General features: G+C 33.5%; 1 protein-coding gene across 4 annotated transcripts in view; it reads right to left on the reverse strand.

Moving 5' to 3' along the window:
• Positions 1-392: 392 nt before the first annotated feature.
• LOC126740641 (titin-like) overlaps positions 393-26,422 on the reverse strand; it is a 216,822-nt gene continuing 190,792 nt past the window's right edge. For 3 of the 4 annotated variants that reach the window (XM_050446751.1, XM_050446753.1, XM_050446755.1), the window contains 14 exons: positions 17,133-17,364; positions 16,901-17,076; positions 11,518-11,677; positions 10,248-11,453; positions 9,985-10,191; positions 9,769-9,929; positions 5,857-6,365; positions 5,448-5,801; positions 5,155-5,390; positions 4,858-5,094; positions 4,392-4,799; positions 4,116-4,210; positions 3,876-4,056; positions 393-828 (listed from right to left, as the gene is read on the reverse strand). In XM_050446751.1, coding sequence (XP_050302708.1) covers positions 722-828; positions 3,876-4,056; positions 4,116-4,210; positions 4,392-4,799; positions 4,858-5,094; positions 5,155-5,390; positions 5,448-5,801; positions 5,857-6,365; positions 9,769-9,929; positions 9,985-10,191; positions 10,248-11,453; positions 11,518-11,677; positions 16,901-17,076; positions 17,133-17,364 — 4,269 coding nt within the window. In that variant the 3' untranslated portion in view covers positions 393-721. The remainder of the gene's footprint in view (positions 829-3,875; positions 4,057-4,115; positions 4,211-4,391; positions 4,800-4,857; positions 5,095-5,154; positions 5,391-5,447; positions 5,802-5,856; positions 6,366-9,768; positions 9,930-9,984; positions 10,192-10,247; positions 11,454-11,517; positions 11,678-16,900; positions 17,077-17,132; positions 17,365-26,422) is intronic. The other variant, XM_050446754.1, reaches the window with a different exon arrangement.

Below are 26,422 nucleotides of genomic sequence, written 5' to 3' on the forward strand. Positions count from 1 at the left end.
ATTTATCACTTATTTATAAAAAAATAAATATATAATACTTTCTTAGTTAAGTACTTGGCAATTGACAATGACAAATGACATGTCAACATTTTGTAAAAAGTAAAAAAAAATATTACGCATTGGAAGTATTTGCCAAGAAAATTATATGCTCGAGTGATAGCTTTATTACTACATCTTAAGATTTAGAAACATTTTGATAATTAAAACTCATTAATTTCTTTGAGATATAAAAATGTGTAGACCCAGTCTATAATTAAATTGTTCATAATTTCACTAAATATAGCTAAAAAGTAAAAGGAGTGCCCCGTAACTATACATATGTACATTGATCCAGCACCAATATGGTTAAAAGGATTAAAAAGGAGAAGGATTGGTTAATAACTACAATAATATTCTGCAAAAAGCTTTAATACAAACAATACATACTCCAGTATCGAATACACTTTACGCAATCAAAAAACATTATTTTCGAGAAAAAATAAATAAAAAAGGCACAACAGTAAAGCTTGTGTACTAAAAATAAATAAAATAATTTCAATATTATAAATAGACTAGATATGAAAGGCACAACATTAAAGCTTATTCGTTTTTTTAATATACTCGTATAATATGGCAAAAGCTGTAATGAACAAAAAAAATTGACTGTGCTGAGTCTCGATATGGCAGTCTAAGTTATAAGTGTACTTTATTTAGCGTTAGAACCACCACCATTGTGTCCAATCTACTTAAGATACTGAGATCTTATCTCACCTGCCACTTGGAGCATAGCGGTCGCGTTGGTGCTACTGACGCTGTTTGTTGCTGTGCATGTGTAGGATCCAGCATTCTCTGTAAAAAATATATGAACTATTAAAAAAGCAGACGTTAATAACGAAATTTCGGATATAGTGGAATGACCTCTAAGTGGGTCATTCTAATTTAAAATATTTAATTTTAGATACATCATCTCAAAAAGTGAGACTATACATGAAGCACATTGTACAGATAAGTTGGGGAATTGAAGGATTACGCATTGTCCAAAATAATGGCAACAATGCTTTCTCTGGTCGATAAGTGGCCCCCTACGGTTGAGATTTTTTTTAAGTTGCTGTTTTTATTTTTTTACAGAATGACAATTATAAAATCAGCATGCCTCATTCTGTTGTATGACTGCATGCTGCACTATTGAATTTCAAAGTGCTATAATTTTTTTCTCAGCCTATTATGGCTGTTTAGACTTCTTCTGAAAGAGATGGCAGAACAATAAGGAGGCGGTCTATTTTCAAATGTAATTTCTTGCGAACAAGTAATTTGAAATGTGGTTTCGAATTTTGAGACATCCTTTTGTTTTCAAAGCGAGGATTTCTTTGAAAATAAAAGGCAAGAATATTCTCTCGAAAGGGTCTACGACTTATGGAAGTGAGGAAGATTCAACACAATCAACTAGAAGTGTTGAGGAGTACACATTTTTTTAAATGATCAAATGGCAAAAAATTTTGTGAGATTATAATAGAAAAAGCAAATGAAAATGACTTTTTTTATGAAATATTTTATTTTCAGATAAATCTTTTTTTCCCTTACATAGAAAACACAATCCTTTTCAATATATATATGCAATATATATAGTGCTTTCATTTCAAAACGACCCACCCTTACTTAATAACTTAAAAAAAAAAAACACGTCAAATTAGATATACAGAGGGACGTTTAATTATGCATTTATTGAAGTTCTGTCAATCACCTCCTCACCTCCAGCTAACCTCACTTTATTATGTCAAATGGGAACCCCCATCGTATGATACATCATAGTAAAAAGCGTAAAATTCTCTATTCAACGGTACAAAAACAATGAAATCGGTAAATGTGTAAGCAAATAGTTAGCGAAAATGTCTAGAAATAATGAATATTTTATTTACTCCAAACTTTGGTATGTCAAATGGCTACCCCATGGTGTGATACATTATTTTAAAGGGCATTCATTATGCTATCAATGGTTGTAAAAAAAAATAAAATTGATTGACCAAGAAGCAATTAAAGTGTAAATCGGTAGGGTAGAATAACAAATTTAATTAGTTTAACAAATTTATTTTATTAAATGTTCAAAATGCGCGCCGTTATTAGCAACACAATAAAAAAGCCTATTTTCAAACTCCTTATGAACGTTGGAAAGGGTCTGCCCGCTAATTTCTCTGCATTCTTGAAATATTCTATTTTTTAAATTCTCAATACTCTCAGGTGGGGTTTTATAAACTTTGCTTTTTAAGTAGCCCCAAAGAAAAAAGTCTAGTGGGGTTAAGTCCGGAGACCGCGCAGGCCATTCGATTGCACCACGTCTGCCAATCCACTTTTCTCGAAAATTTTGATCAAGCCACTCTCGAACTACCAAAGTGTAGTGCGCGGGAGCTCCATCCTGCTGAAAATGTATATTATTTTCATTCAATAATATAGCACCATGTTGATCTACTTGATTTTCCATAGATTGGATGATGGAAGGGTATATTGCATTTTCTAAAAGGTTTAAATAACTTTCGCCAGTCAAATTTTCTTCCAAAAAAATGGCTCGAATATTTAATTCCCATAAATTCCTTTTTTCTCGCAAATAACGGTACACATTCTTTACTTAAAAAAATAAATAATTTGCTTGAACTAAATGTACTGTTTGTTACCACACATTTTAACTTCTAAATTGCTTGTTTTTTTTTGATGATCTATTATAAAAAATGTAAGAATTTTAAAATGATGTAGGTACCACACTAAAAGTATTTATTTAAAATACCAAAGTTTGGCGTAAATAAAATATTCATTATTGGAACATTTTGGAACCATGGTCTGTCAAGTATAAAAGGTTTCCACGCCGCCGCACTGTGATTCCCCGATATGACAAAAATCACCTGAGGGTACTTTGCGATTGGCTAAAAATATTTCCTACTAAAGCACCTACTATGTTCGAATTTCACAAATATTTAAACATTTTGCAGTTTGCTAATTACTTCTGTTTCTATTTCGTGTATTATCAGTGATTCGAGAATATTACGAAGAGAAATTTTTACTGGTCAGTCCTTCCTCAATTCGTAATTGTTGAAGTGATTTATTTCTAAAATAAATAAGGCATATATAACTTATAATTTTAATGTTATTTTTATAAGTAAAATTTGGCAGCAACATTATGTAACTATTTTATGTGAACATAAGTTTTAGTTTAGTTCATGTTGATTTTTGTTGTATATATCCGCCGTTAATCCAGCATCAAAGTTTTTTTAATTTGTTGGGCAAGATCTTTTAAATAAATCAAAGGAGAACAACACAAAGTCTTAGTCTCAAAAAAATTCTTTAATTTGTTAGAGTGGTGACACGTGTTTCGCTCCTAAGAGCATCATCAGACCTAAAGAATAATGTAAACAAAACCAAATAAAATTACAAAAAGACCTTAAAGTAAAACAAAAAAGTATACCTCAAGAAAGTTAAAAACACGCCCGACTGGGTCAAATATACACACATACTAAACGGTAAAATATAAGTTTAAAAAAACTGACGTCACAAATATATAAAAAACAATAACATAGAACTTGAATACAAGGTCGACGATTCATTTTTTTTGGTACCGTTGAATAGAGAATTTTACGCTGCTTGCTATGATGTATCACACGATGGGGGTTCCCATTTGACATATTAAAGTGAGGTTAGCTGGAGGTGAGGAGTTGATTGACAGAACTTCAGTAAATGCATAATTAAACGTCCCCCTGTCTATCTAATTTGACGTGTTTTTTTTTTTTTTTTTTTAAGAAAGTTATTAAGGATGGATCGTTTTGAAATGAAAGCACTATATGTATTTATATATTTTATGAATTAAAAAAAAAACGATATTTACTAAGTAAATGTTGTATATTTGAATGTACCTGGATAGGCTGGAGATATAGTCAATCTGCAAACTCCATTTCTATAATAAATTTGATGACTATTTGAATCTTGAATAATTCTCCCATCTTTTGACCATAAAATTTCGGCTGGTGGCTCGGATTGCACAATACATTCAAATTTTGCTGTTTGACCACTTACAACGGCAATGTCACGTAACGGCTAAAAACGTTATTTTTTGTCAAAAAGATAAGATAGCCCTTGGTATTAAAAGAATTTACAGTTATGAACATTGGAGGCCTTGGTTGTCCTGGATGTATCACTATCTTGCTACTTCCTGGCGTACTGGCACGGCTTGGAGGAGTTTGGGCACGATCTGAAAAAGTAGTATAGTTAGGTATCTTTTATTTTTTAAGTGACAGATTCACACAAACAATCAATTGCATAATTTACAATGACAATAAATAGTATTTCATAGCCGAGCCGCTTAGAACTATAGCAGATGAACAAAGAGTTCAAGACAATTAAGAAGAATGTTCAAGCCACACACAAAGTACCTGCGAAAGGAAAATTACAAGCAGGAGAAGTGCTTGGTAAGCTAGGCGATAGAGAGTACGGACTACACGAAGATGGTTCCCATCGCGAACCTTGAGCAGTTAATCCAAATTTCCGCTTGGGTTCATCATACTCAGACATTTCGCTCTCAGAAGTGGGATCCCATTTGTTAGTAAATTTCTTTGGCTTAAACTGCGGCGTTGGGGCACTATGCACATGATCAGGTTGTGACGATTCATGATAAACTGGCATTTCGATGTCAACAGTTCGCTTCGGAGGCTCTATACTCGTTTTTTTTGGCACCGGAATTTCTCCAGCTTTAGACTCTCCAGGTAAAATGATCCCAAATTCATAACCAAAATCGTATTTAAAGTAAATCAGACCTGTGTCTGGATCAACATGCTTAGTTCCTGATAAAATAATAAAGATGTATTTCAAAAATCAAATAAAGTAATCAAAAACACTTACCGCTACTTAAGTTTCTAGTTTCTTCTCGATAAACTTGTGCATCTCCATCTCCAATTCCTTTTAGAATTGGTTTCTTTGCTTGTTTCTTATTTACGTCATTCACTACATCTTGAACAAACTGTTGAGTCTTTGATTTAAAGTCTTTGGTCATGCTATCTATGTGATGCGTTGCTAATTTTGTAGCAGTTTTCTTTGTTGTTTTTTGGTTGTTAATAGTTCCATATTCTGGAGAAGTACCTGTGATATAAGATATATTAGTGAAGTAGATATGCCTGCAATAAGATCAAGGTCTTTTACCTGGTTTTACTTTCGCAGGCGGTTCAAATGAGTTGCTTCTTTTCATGATATGTTTTGCGCTGCTTTCTGAAAATGTCCTAAATTGACGGGTTGATGTACTATCAGTATAATCACCAGTTGTTGTTGTTGAGATGGTTTGAATAGGACCTCGATCAAACTCCATTGGAGTTACCACCGTTTGTCTTTGTGACGTGTGAGCATTATATTCTCTTGATGGGGTTGGAGCTTTTACTTTTCTAAAATAAAAAGAATTAATCTTGTTGGCAAGAATACAATTTTTTTATTCTACATACCTATAATGTAAATCTTCAGTATCACTTCCTCCAGGTACCCATTTAGGCTTAATTTTAGCTGATTCTACTTCGCTTTCATAATCACTTTCTCTAAATTCTCCAGGAATAAATTTACTAGGAGTCGGAGGTGGAGGAACACTAGTTGATCTACGTGGTCTCTCCGGCTCTGGAGAAAATGGTAGAGGCTCCAATTTACTTTGTTCGTGTTTCCTGTATTGATCTCCGAATTTGATTACTTTATGAGTTTGCTGAACACTCATCGTTCTCTTGCAAGTATCAGTTGATTCGTCCAAATGAACAATGTTTGATGTTTCAGTCTGAATAGCGTTCTGGTATGGTCCCGAAGTTGTGGATCTATAAAGGGGTAATTATTACTACGGAAATTCTAGAGTAATTCAATGATCTTTACCTGTAATACTGCTGAGTCTTTCTAGGTCTTGAAGCATATCCCATTTCCGGAGGTGTTCCAGGCTGAATAAAAGGAACTGCCGGTTTAGCTACAATGACATCCGTTATTGGTGCTCCTGTAAGAGGCTTCGGCTTGCAAATTGCAGGCTTAAGAACTGGTGTAATTTTTTCTATGGGTTGGAATTTAGGACGATCGGGTTGCGTGGAAGATATATGATTCGTTGTTGGCTGCTGACCTATCACAGGAGTCGGCGTGAGCACTGGCTTTACTGGCTTGAATTCCTTCTTACTGGTTTCGCCCCAGATTTGCGATGGTCTTCCTTCATAGTCGCTTTCGTAGTCACTTTCCCTAAATTCTCCTTTAATGAATTTTGAGGGGGTTGGTGTTGGAGGTGCCTTTTTATGGTCAGCTTGATAATGTTGTTCATATTGAAGCTGGGTTTGTTTTTGATGTTCTTCTGAAAATTGCTGCGTGGTTTGGCTGGTGATAATTGGCGTAGCAATAAATTCCTAAAAATAATAATTTATTAGGTTCTTGATAAATAATATGAGATTTACATTTATTAAAAATAATCAATTCAACTTAGTCTATAGCTATAGCACTTAAACACTGGCCAATGTACTAGCATATAAAATGTGCTATTTGAAACACGAATTTAGTCACATCAAAAAGGCAAAACTCATGCTTTCAATAACTTATGCAAGCTTTTTCACAACGACAATAATAAAGAGTTGATGCGCAATAAGTGGTGTTAGAATTATTAGAAGAAAGCCACAAGGCACTTGCGTCAATATATTAAAAACTCATCCAACCTTCTTAGTTGAAGATACTGCTGACTGATAATGCTTCTTGGTGGGGACTTTTGACACTCGGCTTTTAGGTGATAAGAACTTTTGAGTACTGGAAGTACTCTCAAATATGTTCTGACTAGATATATGAGATTCAATTTTCTCTTCTTTAAAATGCTCAGTTTTAAGCATTTGTTGCTGGAAAGGTTCATCCGTATCTGCCATATATCCATCTATCACAACTTTCTTTTTTAGCTTAGGAGAATCTGGTTTTTTCTCTGGAACGACATATACTGGAGGACTGGCAGGCTGTAATTTCGGAGGCGATGCTTCTCTCCTAAGTTGCTCAAAATGTTTAGTCATTTTCTTTATTTGGGTGGAATCTTTTTTTCTTCTAAATTCATCAAAGTCGACTTCAGGTCTTGGAGGACCTTGAAACTGCGGTGGATGATCAAATTTTGACGGTGGTAAAGGCTCAGGTTCTTGCGATCTCGCTCTACCGGAAGCTAAGAGTTGTGGTGGTCTTACACGTTTATAACGGGGTTCTTCAGTATCACTCATGGAGGGCTTCCACTTTGGCGGAATTCTGACAGCCTCGAAGTCACTTTCGTAATCACTGTCAGTGAATTTTCCTTTAATAAACTTGGAGGGCTTTGGTGGAGGGCCTGTTCTTGTGGGTCTAGGTTTTTCTGGATCTGGCTTAAAAGGAAATGGCTCCAAATCAGGGAATTTTTGAAAAGGTGACTGTCCTGGCATCTTTTTGGGTTTACTTTCAACAAACTTTACTGGTCGGGCAGGTAATGGGGGTGCTTGAGGAAATTCCTTCTTTGGAGGTAAGGGTGGTGGAGGTATTGTTCGAACCGCACAAGGTAATACTTTTGAAGGTTCCCTTTGCAATTCATGCTCTAATTCATGTTCTATAGTTTCAACATATGATCGTCTTCTTTCTGAAGGGCGTTGGGCATAAGCAATTTCAGGTGGTGATCCAGGTTCTAATATCACTTCATTAGTTATATCTTGTACTGAAACTGGCCTGATTGACAAGGAATCAATTGTCGGGGGTGGAACATGCGCCCATGATGATTTTAAAGTGCTCTGCTGTTCATAACTTTGACTTGCATGAGAATCACTTTTTTGATCCTTTAACGTAGTTTCCAAACGTGTAACCTCCCCTATGTAATGTGGTACTTGAACTGGAGTTTTGTCTAAAAAAGTCCTGTTTTCTTGTACTCTCTGTGCTGGCAACATTCCTTGCATTTGCAATGATGTTGATTGCGATGACTTTTCACTATGTATATCAGAAAACTTATGAGCCCATTGTTTTTCCATTTGGAGTGCCTCGTATGACGGTTCTCCAGACATTGCTGATAGAGGACGATTGTAACTGTGACGCTCTGCGGAATATGAAGAGGACGCCACAGAAGCTGGTCTTTCAAACATGTCACTTTTTGTTGTAGTTTGTATCTTTTCTATTGGCGATTTAACGCTCATAAATATTGGAGATGAAGTAGTTTCAAAATTACGTGAGTAAGATGAAGATGACGTCTGATATGAGGATGATTGGTAAGATTTTTCGATTTTTTCAGAAAATTCTTTCTTCCCACTCGTGCTTTCAAATGATTCCTTTTTGGTACAAGTTTCTATTTTAGGAGGATGGCAGATTGTTGCTGGCGGCTCAGGTTGTATATTATATCCACGAATGGTCTCTGCCATTTGGCTTTGGAATTTATGCGGTTCTGATACTTCTTTAGTAGACGAATATGATGAAAATTGTTGTTTAAAAGGTTTTGATGAGGGTTTAATTGGTTGAGAGCAAATTTCTGCTGCTGGTTCTGGTTTTACACCAAATTCACGAATAATTTCGGTTGTATGGGCTTTGTATTCTTGTGGTTGTGAAATCTGCTGTGTAGAAGTATATGATGAAAACTGTTGAGTAAAAGGCTTAGAAATCGATTTTTGTGGTTTAGGAAGCGTTGGAACAGCAGGTTGAGAAATAAGTTCTGCTGGTGGTTCTGGTTTAATACTAAACTCGTGAATAATTTCAGATGAAGAAGCTTTATATTCTTGAGGCTGTGAAACCTGTTGGGTAGAAGAATAAGAAGAATATTCTTTTGTAAAGGGCTTGGCTAACTCTTGTCGACTCTCACGAGATGTGTGTGTGGAAGTTGGTGGAGGTGGATGTTTAATTGGTTCAGAGCAAATTTTCGCAGTTGGTTCTGGTTTTATTCCAAATTCACGAGTAATTTCGGATGTGTGACTTTTATATTCTTGTGGCTCAGAAACTTGTTGAACGGAAGAATAGGATGAAAATTCTTGTAAATAAGGTTTTGATGCTTCTGTAGTCCTAGTTTCTTCGGCGCTTTGCTTTAAAGTTGAAAATGTTTTATATTCATGGTCAATAGGTGAAGATGATATTTTCTGTGTAATTTGCTCCTTTATAAATGTAGGCTTAGTATCATGGGAGCTTTCTTGTAAATTTGAAAATGTCTTGTACTCATAATTAGCAGGCAAGGATGATATTTTTTCAGTAATTTCTTCCTTTATAAATGTAGGCTTAAATGTTTCTTTTTTATCTTCTGATTCTACTAAAAATGATTTGTAAATGTCTGGTTTTAATGGTTGAACGGGCACGTCTTCCTTTAGTGGTGGTGCAGTTTCTCCTTCTTTAATTTTTTTAACAAAATATTGTAAAGATGATTCTTTTGATATTGAACTAGTTTCAATACCGGCCTCTTCGGTAATATTTTTTTTCTCTTCAATTAATTCTTGCTTTCTATCATCACTAATACCGTGACATATTTCATAATCCGTATGTTTTTCATAAGAAGATGTAGTTGGCGTTTCTATTCGCTTGGGCATTGGGATATCAGACATTTTATGCTCAAGTTTAAAGGTTTGGGACTGTTGTGACGTTTTCTGTTCAACTGAGGATAGCGTTTCAGATTTACAAGTATAAGATTGGGCAATTTCAGTCTTGGGTTTTATTACAGTTTTGGGGAAAATGGGAACCGTTGCTTCGATTGTTGAAGAGGTTTTGTCAGATGTTGATGCCTAAGATTAAAAATTAAGTAGATAAATTTAGCATCTCATCATATCATATTATTTTAGACAATGTGTTACTTACCAAGGTTTCATGCTTTTTAACATCTTCAAATACAACGGTTTTAACCACCTCAACCATAGTATCCGGTGTAGGTTCATAGACCGCAATATCAGCTATACTCTGAGCTTCACCCCCGGCATTAGTAGCTCTTACCATATATCGACCACTGTGTTTCAGGTCAGCTGCATAAAAAATTAAAGTCTTGTAAAATTATACCTACTATTTCTTTTAACATACCCTTATCGAGTATTAACTGGTGGCTTTGCCCAATGGATTTAATTTTTGCTTCAGTTCCTAAAGCGTCTTTAACTAAAACTCCATCTTTAAACCAGGTGATAGTAGGTTCAGGAGTTCCGGTAACTTCTACTTCCATGATAAGTCGGTCGTTCTTTTTTATCACTTGAGCCTGAAGTCTTCTACCAAATACCGGTGGAAATATTGTTTCTACAATAAATATATTGAAATATTCATAAGTTCCTTAAAAGCTAAAGTAAACTTACTTCTAACTACCAAGTCTGCCGTACTGACAGCAGTTCCAGCCCCGTTCGTAGCAGTGCAACTATATCTTCCAGCATCACCAACATTAGCGTTTTTTATTTCAACGGTAGCTTTATTTAAGGAAAATTTAATTTTGACTCTATCATCTTCGACCAATTCTCTTCCGTCTTTGGTCCAGGTAACTTTAGGGGTTGGTTGTCCGTCCAAGATTCCTTCGAGCACGACGTCTACGTGCTGATCAATAATTTTGCCTATTACAGGTGAGACCCACTTAGGAGCTCTCACCATTTTTATTGGTTTTACTACAATTTGTTGCTGATCAATAACTTTGATTTGGGAGGAATCGTCTTTATCTCCAATCACGAAAGTTTTTTCAGATATCACTGGAGCTTCATTACCAACTTTATGATATTCTTCTACTCGTTGGCTTTTTTGTATTTGGGGAGCATCCTGATTAACTTGCTTAAATATTTGTGATTGCTGTAAAACAGTTTTGTGCTCTTCAGTTTGAGGCTCCGATGTTGATGATGTTATTATTTTACTTGACGATGAGGTAGATGATTGTGTTATAACTTCTCTGTTAACTGAATAAGAAGTTTCAACGTGGCTTTTAGTATCTGTTGGTAATAGGCTCATTTGCACTGATTGTTCGGGTAAAGCCAAGTCAAGGGAAGACTGGACAGTTAAGGACGCTGAACAAGTTGCTTTCCCTTCTTCATTTTCGGCCACACAAGTAATTGTTCCTTGATGCTCCGGCTTAACATTAGGAATGCTTAATACTTGTCTATCTCCTGAAGTTGAGATTAAACAACCTTCACCAGAAATTGGACTGCCATTAAATAGCCATTTAACTTTCGGTGCCGGTTTTCCACTTACGATGCATTCAAATTTAGTTGGACTATCAGTAAATGCTGTCCTATCGTAAAACATTTCTCTAAATACTGGTGCAGATTTTACTTCTTCATATGGTTTTGCCTCTGCGGCAAGTTTTGTCGATTTCACAATTAATTGAGCAAAGCATTTGGCTTCTCCGGAAGGGTTGGAAGCTTTTACAGTGTAAACTCCTCTGTCTTCTGCACGCACATTTTGAATTTTTAAAGTAAAGTCTCCATTGTCATTAATGTCTGTCTTAAAATGATCAGCATCAGTGATAGGAACATTGTTTAAAAGCCACTTAAGCTCTGGTTTTGGTTCTCCAGTGACGTTACCTAAAATTAAAAGCGATGCAATGCGGATTTTATGTACTCAGCCTACCATTATGTATGTGCTCACCTTGCAGTATTACTTCATCACCTTCGGAAGCCAAAACATCTGAGAGTAATTTTACTAATTTGGGCGCAACACCTGATGAGCCTTCTGGTGCATCTAATTCCTTGGCCTCTACTGACAGAATACATTGGCTTGAAGCTTCTCCGGCAGAATTAAGAGCAACCTAATGAAGAAATATAGTTAAAATATAGTATTTTAAATTTATTTTAGTATTTGAGTATTTTTTTGTGAATGGATGCATAATGCATAATGATAAGGAACGCTCCAGGACTACATGCACACGATAAAAAAAAAATTATATTACTTTATGCAGATCAGTCATAGGTCAAGCTCTAGTTCAACTTTCCAATGACTGAACAAGAACTTGACGTTTTGCCATAAAAACGAAATGCGTTTTATGCTGAAAGAGACAGGAAATACCAAAGCGAACTAGATTATTAAAATAGGTAAATATATAATAAATATTGTATTAGTAATATTGATGTTTCACTTAACTTTACTTTCGACTAAAATAACATACCAACCCAATTCAACCCAAACTTGATATTAGTTATCGTAATAATAATGAACTCCTCACAATAAGTAAGATAATTGAGCAAGAAAAGATAATTGAAAAAGAAATGAAAGCATTAATGATACTGAGTAGCTGCATCAGCTCATAGTTAAAATAATAAAGAATCTCCTGTATTAGTAGCTGGCGAAAGACACTTTTTATCATTGCTAAAGACCATCACTAGGACCATTTTAGGTAAAGACTCGAATATAATAAAAATTTGAGTACTATGTTTTGTTAACTGAAATCAATCATATACAGGTTTACTGGTAATTCGATACATTCTTTTGGAGATGTGATAAGGAAGGGGGTAAGAAATAAATTGAACCAATAATGCATAGACATAGGCATGCATTATGCCTAGAAAAGTATAATTATTAAATAAGAAGATAATATTCAATCAAAAATAAGTTTGAATTAATCAACCTGTTTACTTTGTGCACAATTAAAATATTATATATAAAAATGGCCATCCTATCCATTTAAGTTATGCCTGGGAAAACTATTGAAATATAATTAAATGTTAAAAATCATTTATTCTGTCTGGCAAAAATATAGGATATTCGATCAGTCTTGGTGCAAAACATGGCAAAGTAGCACCTATTCATGTAATAATTCTTAAGACTTAATAATTTACACTTAAAAAAGGCATCGATTCTAAAAAACAGAAAAGTCTTACGCCTAGAAATTTCACTTTTCCACTCAGTCAAAGAAGGAACAATATTATCAAGGCAAAAAAAATACTAGAAGAAAATTCCAATTTCTTTATTTGCTTAGAAAAGGATATCAACTTGTATTATTTACTTCCAGGTAGTGAAAGAATAAAAGCAGAAAATGCCTGTAAAAAATCGAAATATTGGAAACCTTAACCACGAATCACGAGAACTCTATGAACCTTTTTATATGCTTTACGTCAAAGGACTTGCAGCATACCAGCTGAATCGATCAGGTTTCCGAAGTGTCATTCGATGGATACGGAAACAATTTTTTTGGTTGAAATACTTGCTCCCTATGAGCCAAGGCATTATTACCAATTATGCATAAGTATTTCAAGAAATTCGTAAAGATTCAGAAACTACTACTAATACTAATAATGATGGCATTTAGACATTCTGCCATTGGATTCAGCACCTAACAAAAACTGGTCTTTGATCAATAAGAAAAAATATGCTAGATTGGGTGGTGAAATGGTGATCGGTGCTCATTACTAGGTCACAATATGATAAATGGATTACATGTTGGATCCTAGGTCTAGGTTATAGGTTAAATTTAGCATAAATTTTCAAATACAATTTTAAATACTGCTTTCTTTAACTATAAGTGTATTATAAGTCAAGTAAATTTTCATGGAAAATCTGCTTCGGATATCCTTTTAATTACCCTTTGCCAACCGCACTGTACGCTTCTTTTTACACATATAAAGTTTCTTGGCAAAGCACTTTTTAGCACAGTAGCTTAATTTTATTAAGCGATTTTATAACAATGTATTAGATTATTAATAGAACTCAAAGTTGAAGCACTCAAAAAGTTCAAGAATTGGATACCAAAAAATCTACTTAGGTACAGTGAGCGTCATTCGTCAGACATATTCGCTTAGATACAACTAACGTCGTTGATGCAAAAATTAAACAAGAAAAACCGTTAATGCCGGAAAGAAAATTTCATCAAAGATTCGATCACATTTGGTTTTTTTGGTCTAAGAACCTTTCTATAACATTTCTGTCAATGCTGCTATGCCTATAATTTTCACTGCCTAGAATATTATATTAAATAAATTAGAAAATAATAATAATCAAAAGAAAGATTTACTCCAACTAATCATACATCACATCCATTCCTATGGCTCCTATGGCTGTGAAAATGACTAAAATATAATACATTTGAAAATGAAGATTTTCTGGAATTTTATATAGAAAAATGTATTATTCTTGTCTCTTTCATTGCAATTGGAACTTAAACAATTACACTCAATAAAGACGTCGAATATAAAAAGCAGAAAAATCAAACTGCCTGGAAAGTCAAAAAAAAAAAAACATTGCTAGAGCAAAGAAATTTTTAGAAAAAAATTACTTTTTAATAAAACTTTTTAGTTGCTTAGAAAAAGGTCTTAACTTATATTGTTTGTTTCCAAGTAGTGGGAGAAGGATAAAAGCTGCAAATGCCTCAAAAAAATGTAAATATCGGAAACCTTAACCTCGAATTACCCGAATTCTATGAAGATTTTTATATGGTATACGTCAAAAGACTTGCAGCATACCAACCAAATCAATCATGCATCTATCATTCGATAGATACGTAAACAATTTTTTTAGGTTCAAATTCTTGATGGTTATTGGCGAATTAATTATTACAAATCATACATCAGTATTAAAATTTTGAGAGATTCATACAAGTTCAGGTACTGAGATACTTCTAGTAAGACTCTGATGGGGGCTCATTTAGGCATTGTGCTATTGGAATAGTGTGCTGCAGGAAAAACCTGGTCTTTAACCAATAAAATAAATGTGCTGGAATGGGTGGTGAAATGGTGACCAGCGCTCGTTACCAGGCCAGTGGTAAAATAGGAGTAGATAACATTCTGGATCTTACGTCTAGATTAGAGGTTAAACCCAAAACGTATTTCACAGGATGCTCTTGCTGTGCTATTTGCAAGTAATTTTTTTTTAAACTGCTTTCTTTAACCATAACTATATTACAAGCCAAGTAAATTTGCATGGGGCAAATTATTCGGATAATTTTTTTTACTACCTACCTACTTTTTGCATATAGGAGCTTAATTTTATTAAGTGTTTTTATAACAAGTCTTCGATTGTTAACAGGTTCTCAAGGTTCAAGAACTCTCAATTTTCTTAGAATTAGGAACAATAAAAGAAGCTGCTTAGATACAGCTAACATCATTCGTCAGATAGTTTCGCCTTTATTTAAGTAGATAGTTTTTGAGATATTCAAATTTTTCCATTTTTCTCCAAAAGTAGAACCCTTATGGATTAAAAGTTAGTTTCCAGAAAATCGGCTCTATATATTTTTAAGCTTTTAAGCAAATACCTGGCTAACACTAGGGTATTACTTAGGGAAATTTTTAAAGTGTGCTTTTTACTATTTATAATTAATTTGCAAAACGGCGTCAAGTAGTTTTGGAAGCATTTTTAGGCTGTGAGCTAGCTTAGGGGTAATAAGGAAGTTAAAAAAATATTTTTTTTTAAAAAATAACGACTGGAAAGTGTAATTTTTTGTTTTAGAATTAAAAAACTCACACTGCATTTACAGTTTACCTACGGTTATAACTATTTTCGAATTTTTATCATTGCCAATGTCACACCATACTCTGGGATATGTATTTTGCTTAAAAGTTTGGAAATATATACAGCAGATTTTCTGAACACTGACTTTTAAACTATTAAAGGTCTACCTTTTAAAGAAAAACACATAAAATTGAATATCTCCAAAACTATCAACTTTTGCATAATGCATATTAGGGTTCAATATACTTCTTCTTGTCCAAAGTAATGTATCGAATTACCAGTAACCCTGTAATATTATACGAGTAAAAGTAAGCTAATTCACCCTTAAAACATTGAAAGGCTAGAATTAGTAAAAAACAACTTTGTTTGAGTTCAACATGTACACAGGGACAAGGGGGGTGTTTTGTTTACAAACATATTCATCGATTACCTGTTGTCAAGTTTACACGCATTTTCAAAAGAGGAAATTTTCAACTATATATCGACACATATAATAATATTAATTTAACTTATTGATGTTAGATTTTGAATTAAAAATAAAAAGTAGAAATAGATATATGTTATTCTAAGCGCAAAAATAACATGTTCAAACCAAAAAAAAAAATATAAATATTCTTATTCCTTAGACCGCTTCTAAAAACTCTGAAAAGGCAACACCGCAGGCAGAAGCTGATGTCATCTTGACAAACGGCTTTATGATTACATTCGGTATTTGTGGAGTTCTGTGTTTTTTCTTTAGTTTTTGGTTGAAAAAGGAAAAAAGTTGAGTCATTTGAGTGTTTTTGTAAACAATTACTATAGTAAAAACTTGTGCCGTTTGTGCCGCATCATGGAAAAAAGTTGATTCATATTTTATTAAAGAGGAATAGTATTGTTTTGCGCTTGTGAAAATTAGTGAGAATTTTTTATTTATTGTTAAGTGTGTTTTATTGCCATTTCTACATAAGCATTTGGCGTCATTGCATCAGAGATGTTGCAAGCAAATAAACTGCCCATAGTTACATGGTAATATTAATTCTAGCCTTTCAATGTTCTAAGTAATTCATCCCATATAAAATTATTCATTACCAAATACCCGAAATTAAAGTGGCTTAAAAATGTTCGAATCCCTAAAAGATCTTAAAAATATAGAAGCGCAGCTTTAAAAGAATCTGGAATATACAACTTTAAGCAAAAATATAAATAAATTCCATAAATCTTGTATTGTCGGAGCAGAGAAACATTTAAAGCACATAATGGGATTCGACTTCTTGGTAACCAGTAATACAGAACTGCTAAGCTAAGCAGTTCTGTATGTAAATAATCCTTAAAAACGTAGCATAAGGTCATATAAGGCATATCAATATGGTCAAGTTAAAAGTCAAATACTTGAATAAATAAAAATAATAAATAATCTAAATTGATCATAATTGATCATAGCATGAAGGCACACGCACGTTTAAAAGAGTATGCAAAGCTAAAAACTGTTTAAGAGGAATGACATTTAGTAATGTTTTAAAATATATGATGGTTTTATGATGGTCACTCGATTATAAGTGTGTATAAATTTCGAGGTAGATTCTTCTGAAACAAAAATATAAGTTATGCTTACCACTTTATATTCACCAGAATCTTCCGGTAAAGCATCTTTAATAACAAGTGAGCACCTGTCTCCTTGGAAAAGTAACTGAACGTCTGGTGACTCTTTTACTGGTCGACCATCATGATACCAAATAACCTCAGGTTCGGGTTGCCCCACAATAATACAGTCCAGACAAATTTCGCTTCCTGCAACATAATAAATATAAGCGTATGAACTCCTGGACTTACTTTAATTGTTATACCTTCTTTCACTGTGGTGTTTACTAAAGGCAGTTGGATCGAGGGTTTTACTGGCTCCATATCGCTAGCCAGCTCGCTATCGGAAGTTTCGATCGGCAAGCGTCCTTTAACTGACACAACGGAACTAGAAGATGCTTCTCCAACTATATTTTTCGCAGTTACTGTGTATGTGCCAGCATCTTTTGGAAAAGCTTCTTGAACTATTAAGGAGGACTTGTTGCCTTCAAATTGAAGCTAAAATAAAAAAATACATGTTCCTGATTGAAACAATTATGCCCTAGTACTGGTTTACAAGAATTATCAATACATTATTATTACCTTGATCAGTGATATAAATCCTACACAAACAAAAATTAAAAATCCAATGTAAGGACAGATATCATCAATATAAAAAAAATCTTCAGAGTTATTACAGGTCATGACAACAAGCTTTTCCTTAATACGTACTAAACTAAGCCCCTTTAAACACTAAGATCTAGTATATAATTAAAAAAAAAAATCGGAAACCGATCGCGGTCCGTAAATTACATGCCCGACCGGCCGATACTAAAAAATTAAACAGAAATATCTTCAAAACCAAAATTGTGCCAATATTGTTGGCGGCTGTGCCAAACCTTTACATTCATAATATCATTAATATCCCAGCTGAACACAGTATTTATTAGCATTGCAATAATAATTAATATTGCTAGCTGGATAATTAGAAGGAAGTTGTATGACAACTATGAAAAATCGTTTTGTAGTTTCAGGTATAGAAATAGACATTTATTCACGAGACATTTGAACCTTGAACTGACCTAACAGGTGGAACATATTGTGGCATGTATGATGTTTTTATTGATTTAATTACTGCCAGTAGTACATAAATTTGATACTGACATCTAGTATGAGGGTGTATTAATAATATTTATAGAAAAATCAATGAATATTTAAAAAAGCAAATATATTACATTTTATTTGATTTGGATGAAAATGATTGATGTACATATGTACGTCGTGCGGATTGGAAATTATAAGATTTACACTATCAATAATCCCAGCTCATACTTTAATATTTTTTCTTATAAGTCAAATTATTAATAATTATAATAATAAGTTTATTCAACAAAATACAGTAAAATAAAGTTTAAAATTAAAATGTCTGAATAAACAAATGACCCACAAAATGTTAACCTTGTCAGGGGTTTATGAATACACAGAGTAATAATTTAAATAAAGTAGTTTCTTAAATAAGAAAGCATTAGTTTGGTACTATCAAACTTATTACACTAATAACGAATTAAAATTACTTATGCTATTCGAGTTTTTACTCCTAAGTAGTGCTAAAATACATTAAAATAACAATTTTCAAGTTGATATCATTATACAATAAACAATTGATGAAGTCTTGGAAGTATAACAGCCAAGTTGGTAGGGATATCTGTGAAAATAGGGTTTTGCGTCTAAATCAGGAATAAATAGTAATAAATTAGGGATTATTTATACTACCGCTTGCAATTTTGTAAAAACATGTATACATCTACTTATTTTTATAGTCTATGATATATTTAATATACTCTTTAGATTGGCTTAGATTCTACTCCTTTAATTTTACCTTAAACAAATATAAAGAATTAATCCCAAAAAGACCAGCAGGAAGTACTGAATGAATTTTTGGACTCAGATATAAGTAGAAACGCTGTCCTAATGTGGTGTTTATTTTTGGTAGGTAGCCAGTTAGATGTTTTGAGCGAGTAGTGTAGAATACGGGTGTTATTACGTTATGTTATTTGTTATACGGGTGTGTAATAAATGATAGTGTATCTTTCTTCCTAAATGGTCTTATAGCTACAGATTGGAAAACTAGCTGCCTTAGGTCCAAGATACCGGTTTATTTATAAAGAGCATCCGAAGAAAAAAGTACGTTTTTACCTAAGATTATCCTTAATATTTTTTGCACAATCTCTAGGGGCCTGATATGCGTTTTTAAAGCGCCACCCCATACCAAAATACCGTATGTTAAATGTGGTTGTATGAGTGCTACGTATAGAATTTTTAAATATGAAAAGTTAAAATACTTTTTTAGTTCTCTAAATTTATCTATAGATGATCTAGCCTTATTCTTAATGTGTTCAACATAATTATTCCAGGTAAGTACAACGTACAACTCCTAATAATTTAATTTTTTAGTGATGTTAATGTTAATTTATTTATCAGGAAGGATAATGATAAGTGCTTTATAATCAGGCAAGAAATTAGTCCAGCATCTAAATAGCATAAATAAGGTTTTCTCAAAATTAATGGTAAGTTTTTGGTTACTAAACCACTTAGAAACGTTGACCAGGTCATATTCTGCTTTTTTTCGCAATTTCCGAAGTGGTTCCCCTGTAGATAATGGCAGAATCATCCGCGAAACAAGTTATTTGACCAGAGGATTGAAGATTGAAAATAGAATTAATGTATAAGTTGAATTAATGTATATGTATAAATGAATCGTGAATTTTGAAAAGGACTCGGATTTTAATCAAATTTGACTTTTCCGCAAATTTTTCAGGTTCAATAGTAGGCCAACATTTTATGAAGAAAAAGGGCTCATATCTGATTTTGTTCTTACAAATACGAACTCGTGGTTTTAAAACAAAATTTCGGGTCTTTTCCGTATTTGCGTTTTTCCGTTTTGCATTGCGACGCGTTTAGTAAATGAAGCGAACCAAAAAGGGTATTTCTTATTTTTATAAGACGTGAATTTTATTGGAGTATAGGCATCATAAAGTTTGCTTGTTTCAGTCGCTTTACGACAGTTGCTTGGTGTACGTCAAGTCAAGTTTGTCATTTGAATTAGTAAACAATCACATATTGTTTTGTTCAACGTTACTAGTTTTTTTCTAAACAATGAGTGAGTCTAGTAGTTCGGATGAGGCAGATACAGGAGTAGAGAAAAAGAAGCGACGAGTAAGAAATAGTGAAATGTATAAAACTGTAATTATCAAAAAAGCCAAAGTTAAGGGACTTGCACACACAAACCACGTGGGTAAAAATATTTTTTGTAGGAAATCTGGGCCTAGTTGTAGGTAAGTGTATACCTATGTTCTATTACATAATTAAAAAATAATAGGAGATGTGGATAGAGGTAGATAAATAATGTTATTTATCTAGTAGGTAGATATTATATTCAATATATAATATATACAAAAATGGTTTTGTGAAAAAATAGTTTTATCTTTGTAGGTGCATTCGAAAATGTTTCGATCTTTCCGATGATGCCAAAAAAGCAATATTGAATCGCATAAATGGTTTTAAAACCAAAGATGAACAGGACATATATATTCAAGGATTGATGAAGGCGTTCCCTGTAAAGGATACTTCTAAACGTCAAGAAGATAAAATTAGTAAGCCAAAGAGTTATTATTATAAGTATTTTATCGAAGCAGATGGAAATAGAAAAGAAGTATGTAAAGTAGCCTTTCTAAACTTGCATGGTGTTACCGACAAGAGAATAAAGAGAATTCGACTACTAAAAATTGCAAATAAAAGCCCCCACGATATGCGAGGAAAATCTGCCGGGTCTAAAAGCAATGTAATGCCCGCAGAAACATGTGCTTTAATTCACAACTTTATCGAGTCAATGCCTGTTAAAGAAATTCACTATTCAAATAATATTGTAAAAAAATAGTTATCATCTGTTTTGAATGTGACAATATTGCATGAGAGATTTTCGGCAAAATATCCAGAAAGCAAAGTAAATTATCAGTTTTTTAGAAATTATTTCAATGTAAATTTTGACTTGGCATTTGGTAGGCCACAAATTGATGTGTGCTCAAAATGTGAAGAAATTAGCGTTAATCTGAAGAATACCCATTTAAACGATAATGCCAAGAGGGTCGCCAGTGCGGAGCTAATCATACATAAGCGTCGGGCATCGAAGTTTTTGAGAGAACGGCAGTACCATTTTCGGAATGTCTTTCGATTATATGCAGAATCTACCACTGCCAGTACTTCCAGTCCAAGAAATGTAAATCGGACTTAAACTATCTTCCTAGAATATGTCTGTACAAACTTTTACACTTTATGTTATGTAGCTTGTATTTAATACGTTTACGCTTAGTGAGGTTTTCCAGCCTGCCATGTTCTAAGCAATAAATTAGGCTCTAGTTTACATTATAAATATTAGCAAACATTAATGTTATACAAAGTCAAATGCCTTTCCAGCCAATCCAGGCTACCAAGGTTTCGTTTTTTAGTTTTGGCGTCATTCGTTATTACTGAGTCAAGGATTATCCATTCTTTACTTCCGTGACTTCCAGACTTACAGCTATTTTGTTGCCATGCTGCACCGCCACAGTTTATTACTAACTATGTGCATTTCAGTTAAGTTTTCCACCAGTAAGTCTAAATTCCATTTTCGCTGCAGCAGAGTAACGAATCTTGTGATGAAGTCTCGAAGTGATGATCGATTTTCGAAAGGTATATGGACATATTTTAACACTATCTCAATTTCTCTAGGCACCTCTTTAAATCTGATATGATATATAGTTGACCTTCCGAATTTTCGTCCTAGGTTATCCGTAGTTTTTGACCTTGTGAAATCATTTTGCAGTTGTGAGCCACTTGCTCTACTAGTTCCCGCTAGCTACTGTATAGTTCCGCCCAAGCGCAGTTACACCTAGCATCTTTAAATGTGAAAATTATGTAAGCTGGGCGATTGCCCAGTTCATCAGCAAATAGTTTCAATAAAGTGTTCTGGGATAAACATTTTAACAGATAGAATGATTCTCATAGTAAACTAGATATGGACAGGGTAAAGGGTCTCTAAAAGCAGTAAAAAAGATAGTCCAATACTTGCTTTTCAGGCATTGACAAAATTCATGCTTATAAATCGAAAATTATTACCTTGCCTCAAAATAAACCGGCAAGTCAACTTAAACACTTTAATGCTTGGGAAAAATATCAGCATTTTTATAAAGGAGACACTGTTTAATTGCTAAAGAACTCTAACGTAGGAAACCTACAAAATCATAATCCGATGATTTGGGTCTACAATAGTTATAAACTTGAATGTCGCCTGCGTATTGATGTAGTGAACAGTCATTTATAGTAAACTGAAAATGAAAATATTTAAATAGAGGAAACCCTAACAAACCCTCTAAATTCAACCTTTACAGTAAACTATTAAAAAAATTTAATTAAACCTTTTTTTTTAAAGTTTTGTTGACCAAATACAAAAATTAAGATTTTAGTCTGTAGCGCGAAAATTTAGGCTGCCAATATAAATAAACTGCTGCGTAATTATAAAAGCATAGTGGTGTAACTGACAAGTATAAAGTTATTTAAGAGTTAGAAGTAGAACTATTAAAAGCTCCAGCAAGCTCTACTAAACAAATAAAATTTAACAAAAAGCAAAGAAGACTGATGCAAACTTTCAGAGAAAAAATATTTAAGAAAAAAAGACACCTGCAGCAAAAGTCCAAGCAACAATAACCTTTTTCAATTATAGAGAAGAAAACCCCATTTAAATAATCAAATAAAACCAACCAAAAATATTCAACTTTAATTTTAACCTATTTATTGTCTTTACAACTTTAATACAAAAATATTTCTCACAAAATAATCATCACTCTTGTCAAACTGTTTTGCTGCAAAGTTAAAGAAGTCTACTACCAAAAAAACATCTAGAACCAAGATAGAAAATTAATGAATTTAAAATATTAATATGTGTTCTATTTGGCACACCGCATGATACTGAAGCTAACTTACTCAAAGATTCATTTATTTTAACTTTCTGGCAGCGATGTTCCAAATAAGATTCAAAAAGTTCGTAAAGAAGACCTCTCGTTCCCTTTTTCTTTAACCGGTCTAGCAAAATACGGAGTGACACAGTGTCAAAGGCCTTAGCCAGGTCAAAAAAAATACACTTCTTTATATTTTTGAATTCCTTCATAATTTTATCAGACAGTTTAATTAGAGAGCAGAATTCTCTATAATTGAACTCATATACTACTTATGGTGTTTGTAAGAGCAATTGGGCAATACTTTAATACTATTTTTATGAATTGTTTTTTTACGTTTTTTTACTAGAAATTTCTATTATATTTTTTGAGATACCATTTCCTATATTTGAATAACTACTTTTTAAGGCATTTATTATCTTTTTTATTAAATTACAAAAAAATATTTCAGAAACACGGTGTTAATTATATTTATGTAGAATGCACTCGATTTAAGAGCAGTTTGGCGGTCTGAGAATATATCAACCTTTGCACCTTTTAGGCCTCTATTCTTAGCACTATCAGAGATGGAAGTGCTAAAGAGCGAACTTTCAGAGATAGCTCTATTTATACCATTAACTTCTGCTTTAGAATACCCCAGGCTCGGCTTTTGGGTATCACATTAGATTCCAAACTTTCCTGATACGATCACACATGCATCAGGATTAGGAAGGCCACTCGTACGCTTTGGGCCGGTAGGAGGGCTTTTGGCAGCACCTGGAGTCTGTCCCCTAAGATCCTTTACTGGATATACTCATCTTATGGAGCTATCGTTTGGTAGCCCTGTACGGAGAAAGCAAAAATTCGGGCTCAAATGGATAGTCTTGCGTTCCTAAGCATAACAGGTTTCATACAAACGCACTCAACTAGAGCGCTAGAGACTCTGTTGAGTCTTCCGCCCCTGGACCTTGTAGTGTAATTCGAGGTGGGTTATGTCACCTTAATTATGGATAATTTATCACATTAATTATGATTTAATGGTTTAAGTCGTATCTCAGTAACAGAAGTCAAGCTGTGAGAATTGATTCGACTATGTCTTCTTGCAAGCCAATACAAAGTGGAGTGCCTCAAGGTTCCCTACTTGGCCCTATTTTGTTTCTTATCTTCATCAATGACATTGCTAATCTAAATATTACGGTAAAGTCTGTCTATTTGCTGATGATACTAGTTTTACCTGGAGTAATCCGGATATTTCTACACTTCATAGAACCGTATCAAGTGATTTAACTACTATCAAATCATGGTGCGTCTCTAATCTCCTTTGCCTCAAAATTTCCAAAACTAAAATGTTGTCCTATAAAAATACCTTGCAATCTTTTGTACTTGGTAATGCAACAATTGACGAAGTTGATTCTGTAAAGTTTTTAGGGCTAACTGTTGATAACTCGTTAAAATGGGACACACATATTGACTTTTTATCAAGAAAATTAAGTTCCGCTTGTTTTGCGTTAAGATCAATTTCTAAGGAGCTTAGCCTGTCTACTTCTAGAACAGTTTATTTTGCCCTTTTTGAATCGCACCTTCGATACGCCCTTCCATTCTGGGGTACATGTAGTGCAACTCAATTTGACCGTATTTTTAGACTACAAAAGAGAGCTTTACGTTATACACTGAGACTTAAATACAGAAGTCATTGCCAGCATTTCTTCAAAAAATTTCAAATATTAACTTTTCCATCTTTATTCATATTTGAGTCCCTTTGTCTAATACGCAAACACGGTTCAGCATCTGATAGGCCTTCCCATAATTATCTACTTAGCTATACGGAACATGATCTATACCTGCCTACCCCACATTCAGAGTTGGTCAAAAGTTCCATATTATATAATGCAAAAAAAATGCACAATCATCTGCCATTGGAAATTAAATCCATCACATCTTTTTTTGCATTTCATAAAGCATTAAAAGCATTCTTACTGGAGAGAGCTTTTTACACAGTTAAAGATTTTTTTTTTGTAATCATTGATTTAAATTTCACACTAGCTGATTATGTATTTTTACTATCTGTACATGTTTAGGTATACTGCTTTTTGTAGCTATTTTAGGATTTTTTATAATTTTTTACTTTTTTAAACATTTTTTACATTTTTTTTTAATGTAGAGAGATTTTTTAATGATCTTTTTTTTGACATTGTATACATTAAATTGTATATTTTATAATAATATTTTTGACTACTTACAATTTTTAAATTGTATTTATCTGTATATATTGTAGATAATCTATTCTATTCATTTATTTATATTTTTTTAAAATTTTGTTTTGTTTTTCTTTTTTTTAATTGTGTTTTGTTTGCATTTTTGTGTCTTTTTTGTTTTATAGCTTTGTCTACAAATTGTAACAATTTCTTGACAATAAAGCATTGATTGATTGTGCAGAGTTGCACTGATGCAAGGTTCTGTGTCCCATATACCAGAAGGGCATGCTCGCTGAGGAAGCACATTGTCTTCCAGGCAAAAGTTTTTACTGTATTGAAAAGCGGACAGAAAATCCTGAATTGCGGACACCTAAATACTGTTGTATCAATCTCCTCAGACAGCTGTTCTTTATGGCTATCACAGCCGAAAAGATGAGATCCAAGCTTGTACTGGTGTAAAAAATGTCCTGGACGACCTGCTGAAGGTAAGCTCAAAGTTCATCTTGTCTGTGCAGGAAACGATGAAGCGGACTCCTTCGCCCTGACTGGGATCCGTGAAAAGGCCGGCATCAATGAAGACTTTGCTGGATAAGTGGACTCTCCAAAGATGGACGGCATGAGACAGGTGAAGGTACACATATATGGGCCCTCCGCCTGTTTCACCAACAATTACTGCACTTAACTAGAAATGGCATGCGGCTAGTGACAGCTATTTTAATCGGACAGTGGCTTATAAGATGCCATCTCCACACCATAGATATTGCGGATAACCCGGAATACCGGTGGTGTTGCGAAGAGGTTGAATTTTCAGACCACGTAATCGGTGAGTGCTCAGCACTCACGTGCGCAGGTTTCAAATATCTGGATGACAGTTTACTCAGCGACATTAAGTCCTTCAAACCAGAGTGCCTCACTATAGTGACGTCACTGTCGTGCTCTCCTCTTTAAGAAGTCTTTTGATGAGAAGAGAGCACAACCCTTTTTTACGTTGAAAGGAACAAATTGATTTAAAATTGAGATTTTTTATTTCTTGTATTTTTTGAACACATCGATTTATATTGTCACTTGCGAGTTTTTTTAAATAAAAAATTCTATATAGGGCGCCTCAAGTAGAAACTATGGCGTCAACATTAATTTTTTTTTTAGATACAACACCTTGTATATTATGACGTTTTTCAGTTCTATGATATATTCTAAAAACTTTTTGTGTAGCAAATCATACGCCTAAATTCAACGGTTTGTCAAATATGACACAGACCAGACTAACAAACATGAAATTAAAATATAAAAATGTATTTTACATTTATTCCAATTTATGTTTATTTTGTTGTTGATTTGATTCAATGCGTCCTTTGCAATAAAAATTTTGGTTACAGAGTGTCTCAAGCAGAAACTATGACGCCTACATTAATT

The sequence above is a fragment of the Anthonomus grandis genome, chromosome 9, assembly GCF_022605725.1.
Source record: "Anthonomus grandis grandis chromosome 9, icAntGran1.3, whole genome shotgun sequence".
In the NCBI taxonomy this organism is placed as follows: Eukaryota; Metazoa; Arthropoda; class Insecta; order Coleoptera; family Curculionidae; genus Anthonomus; species Anthonomus grandis.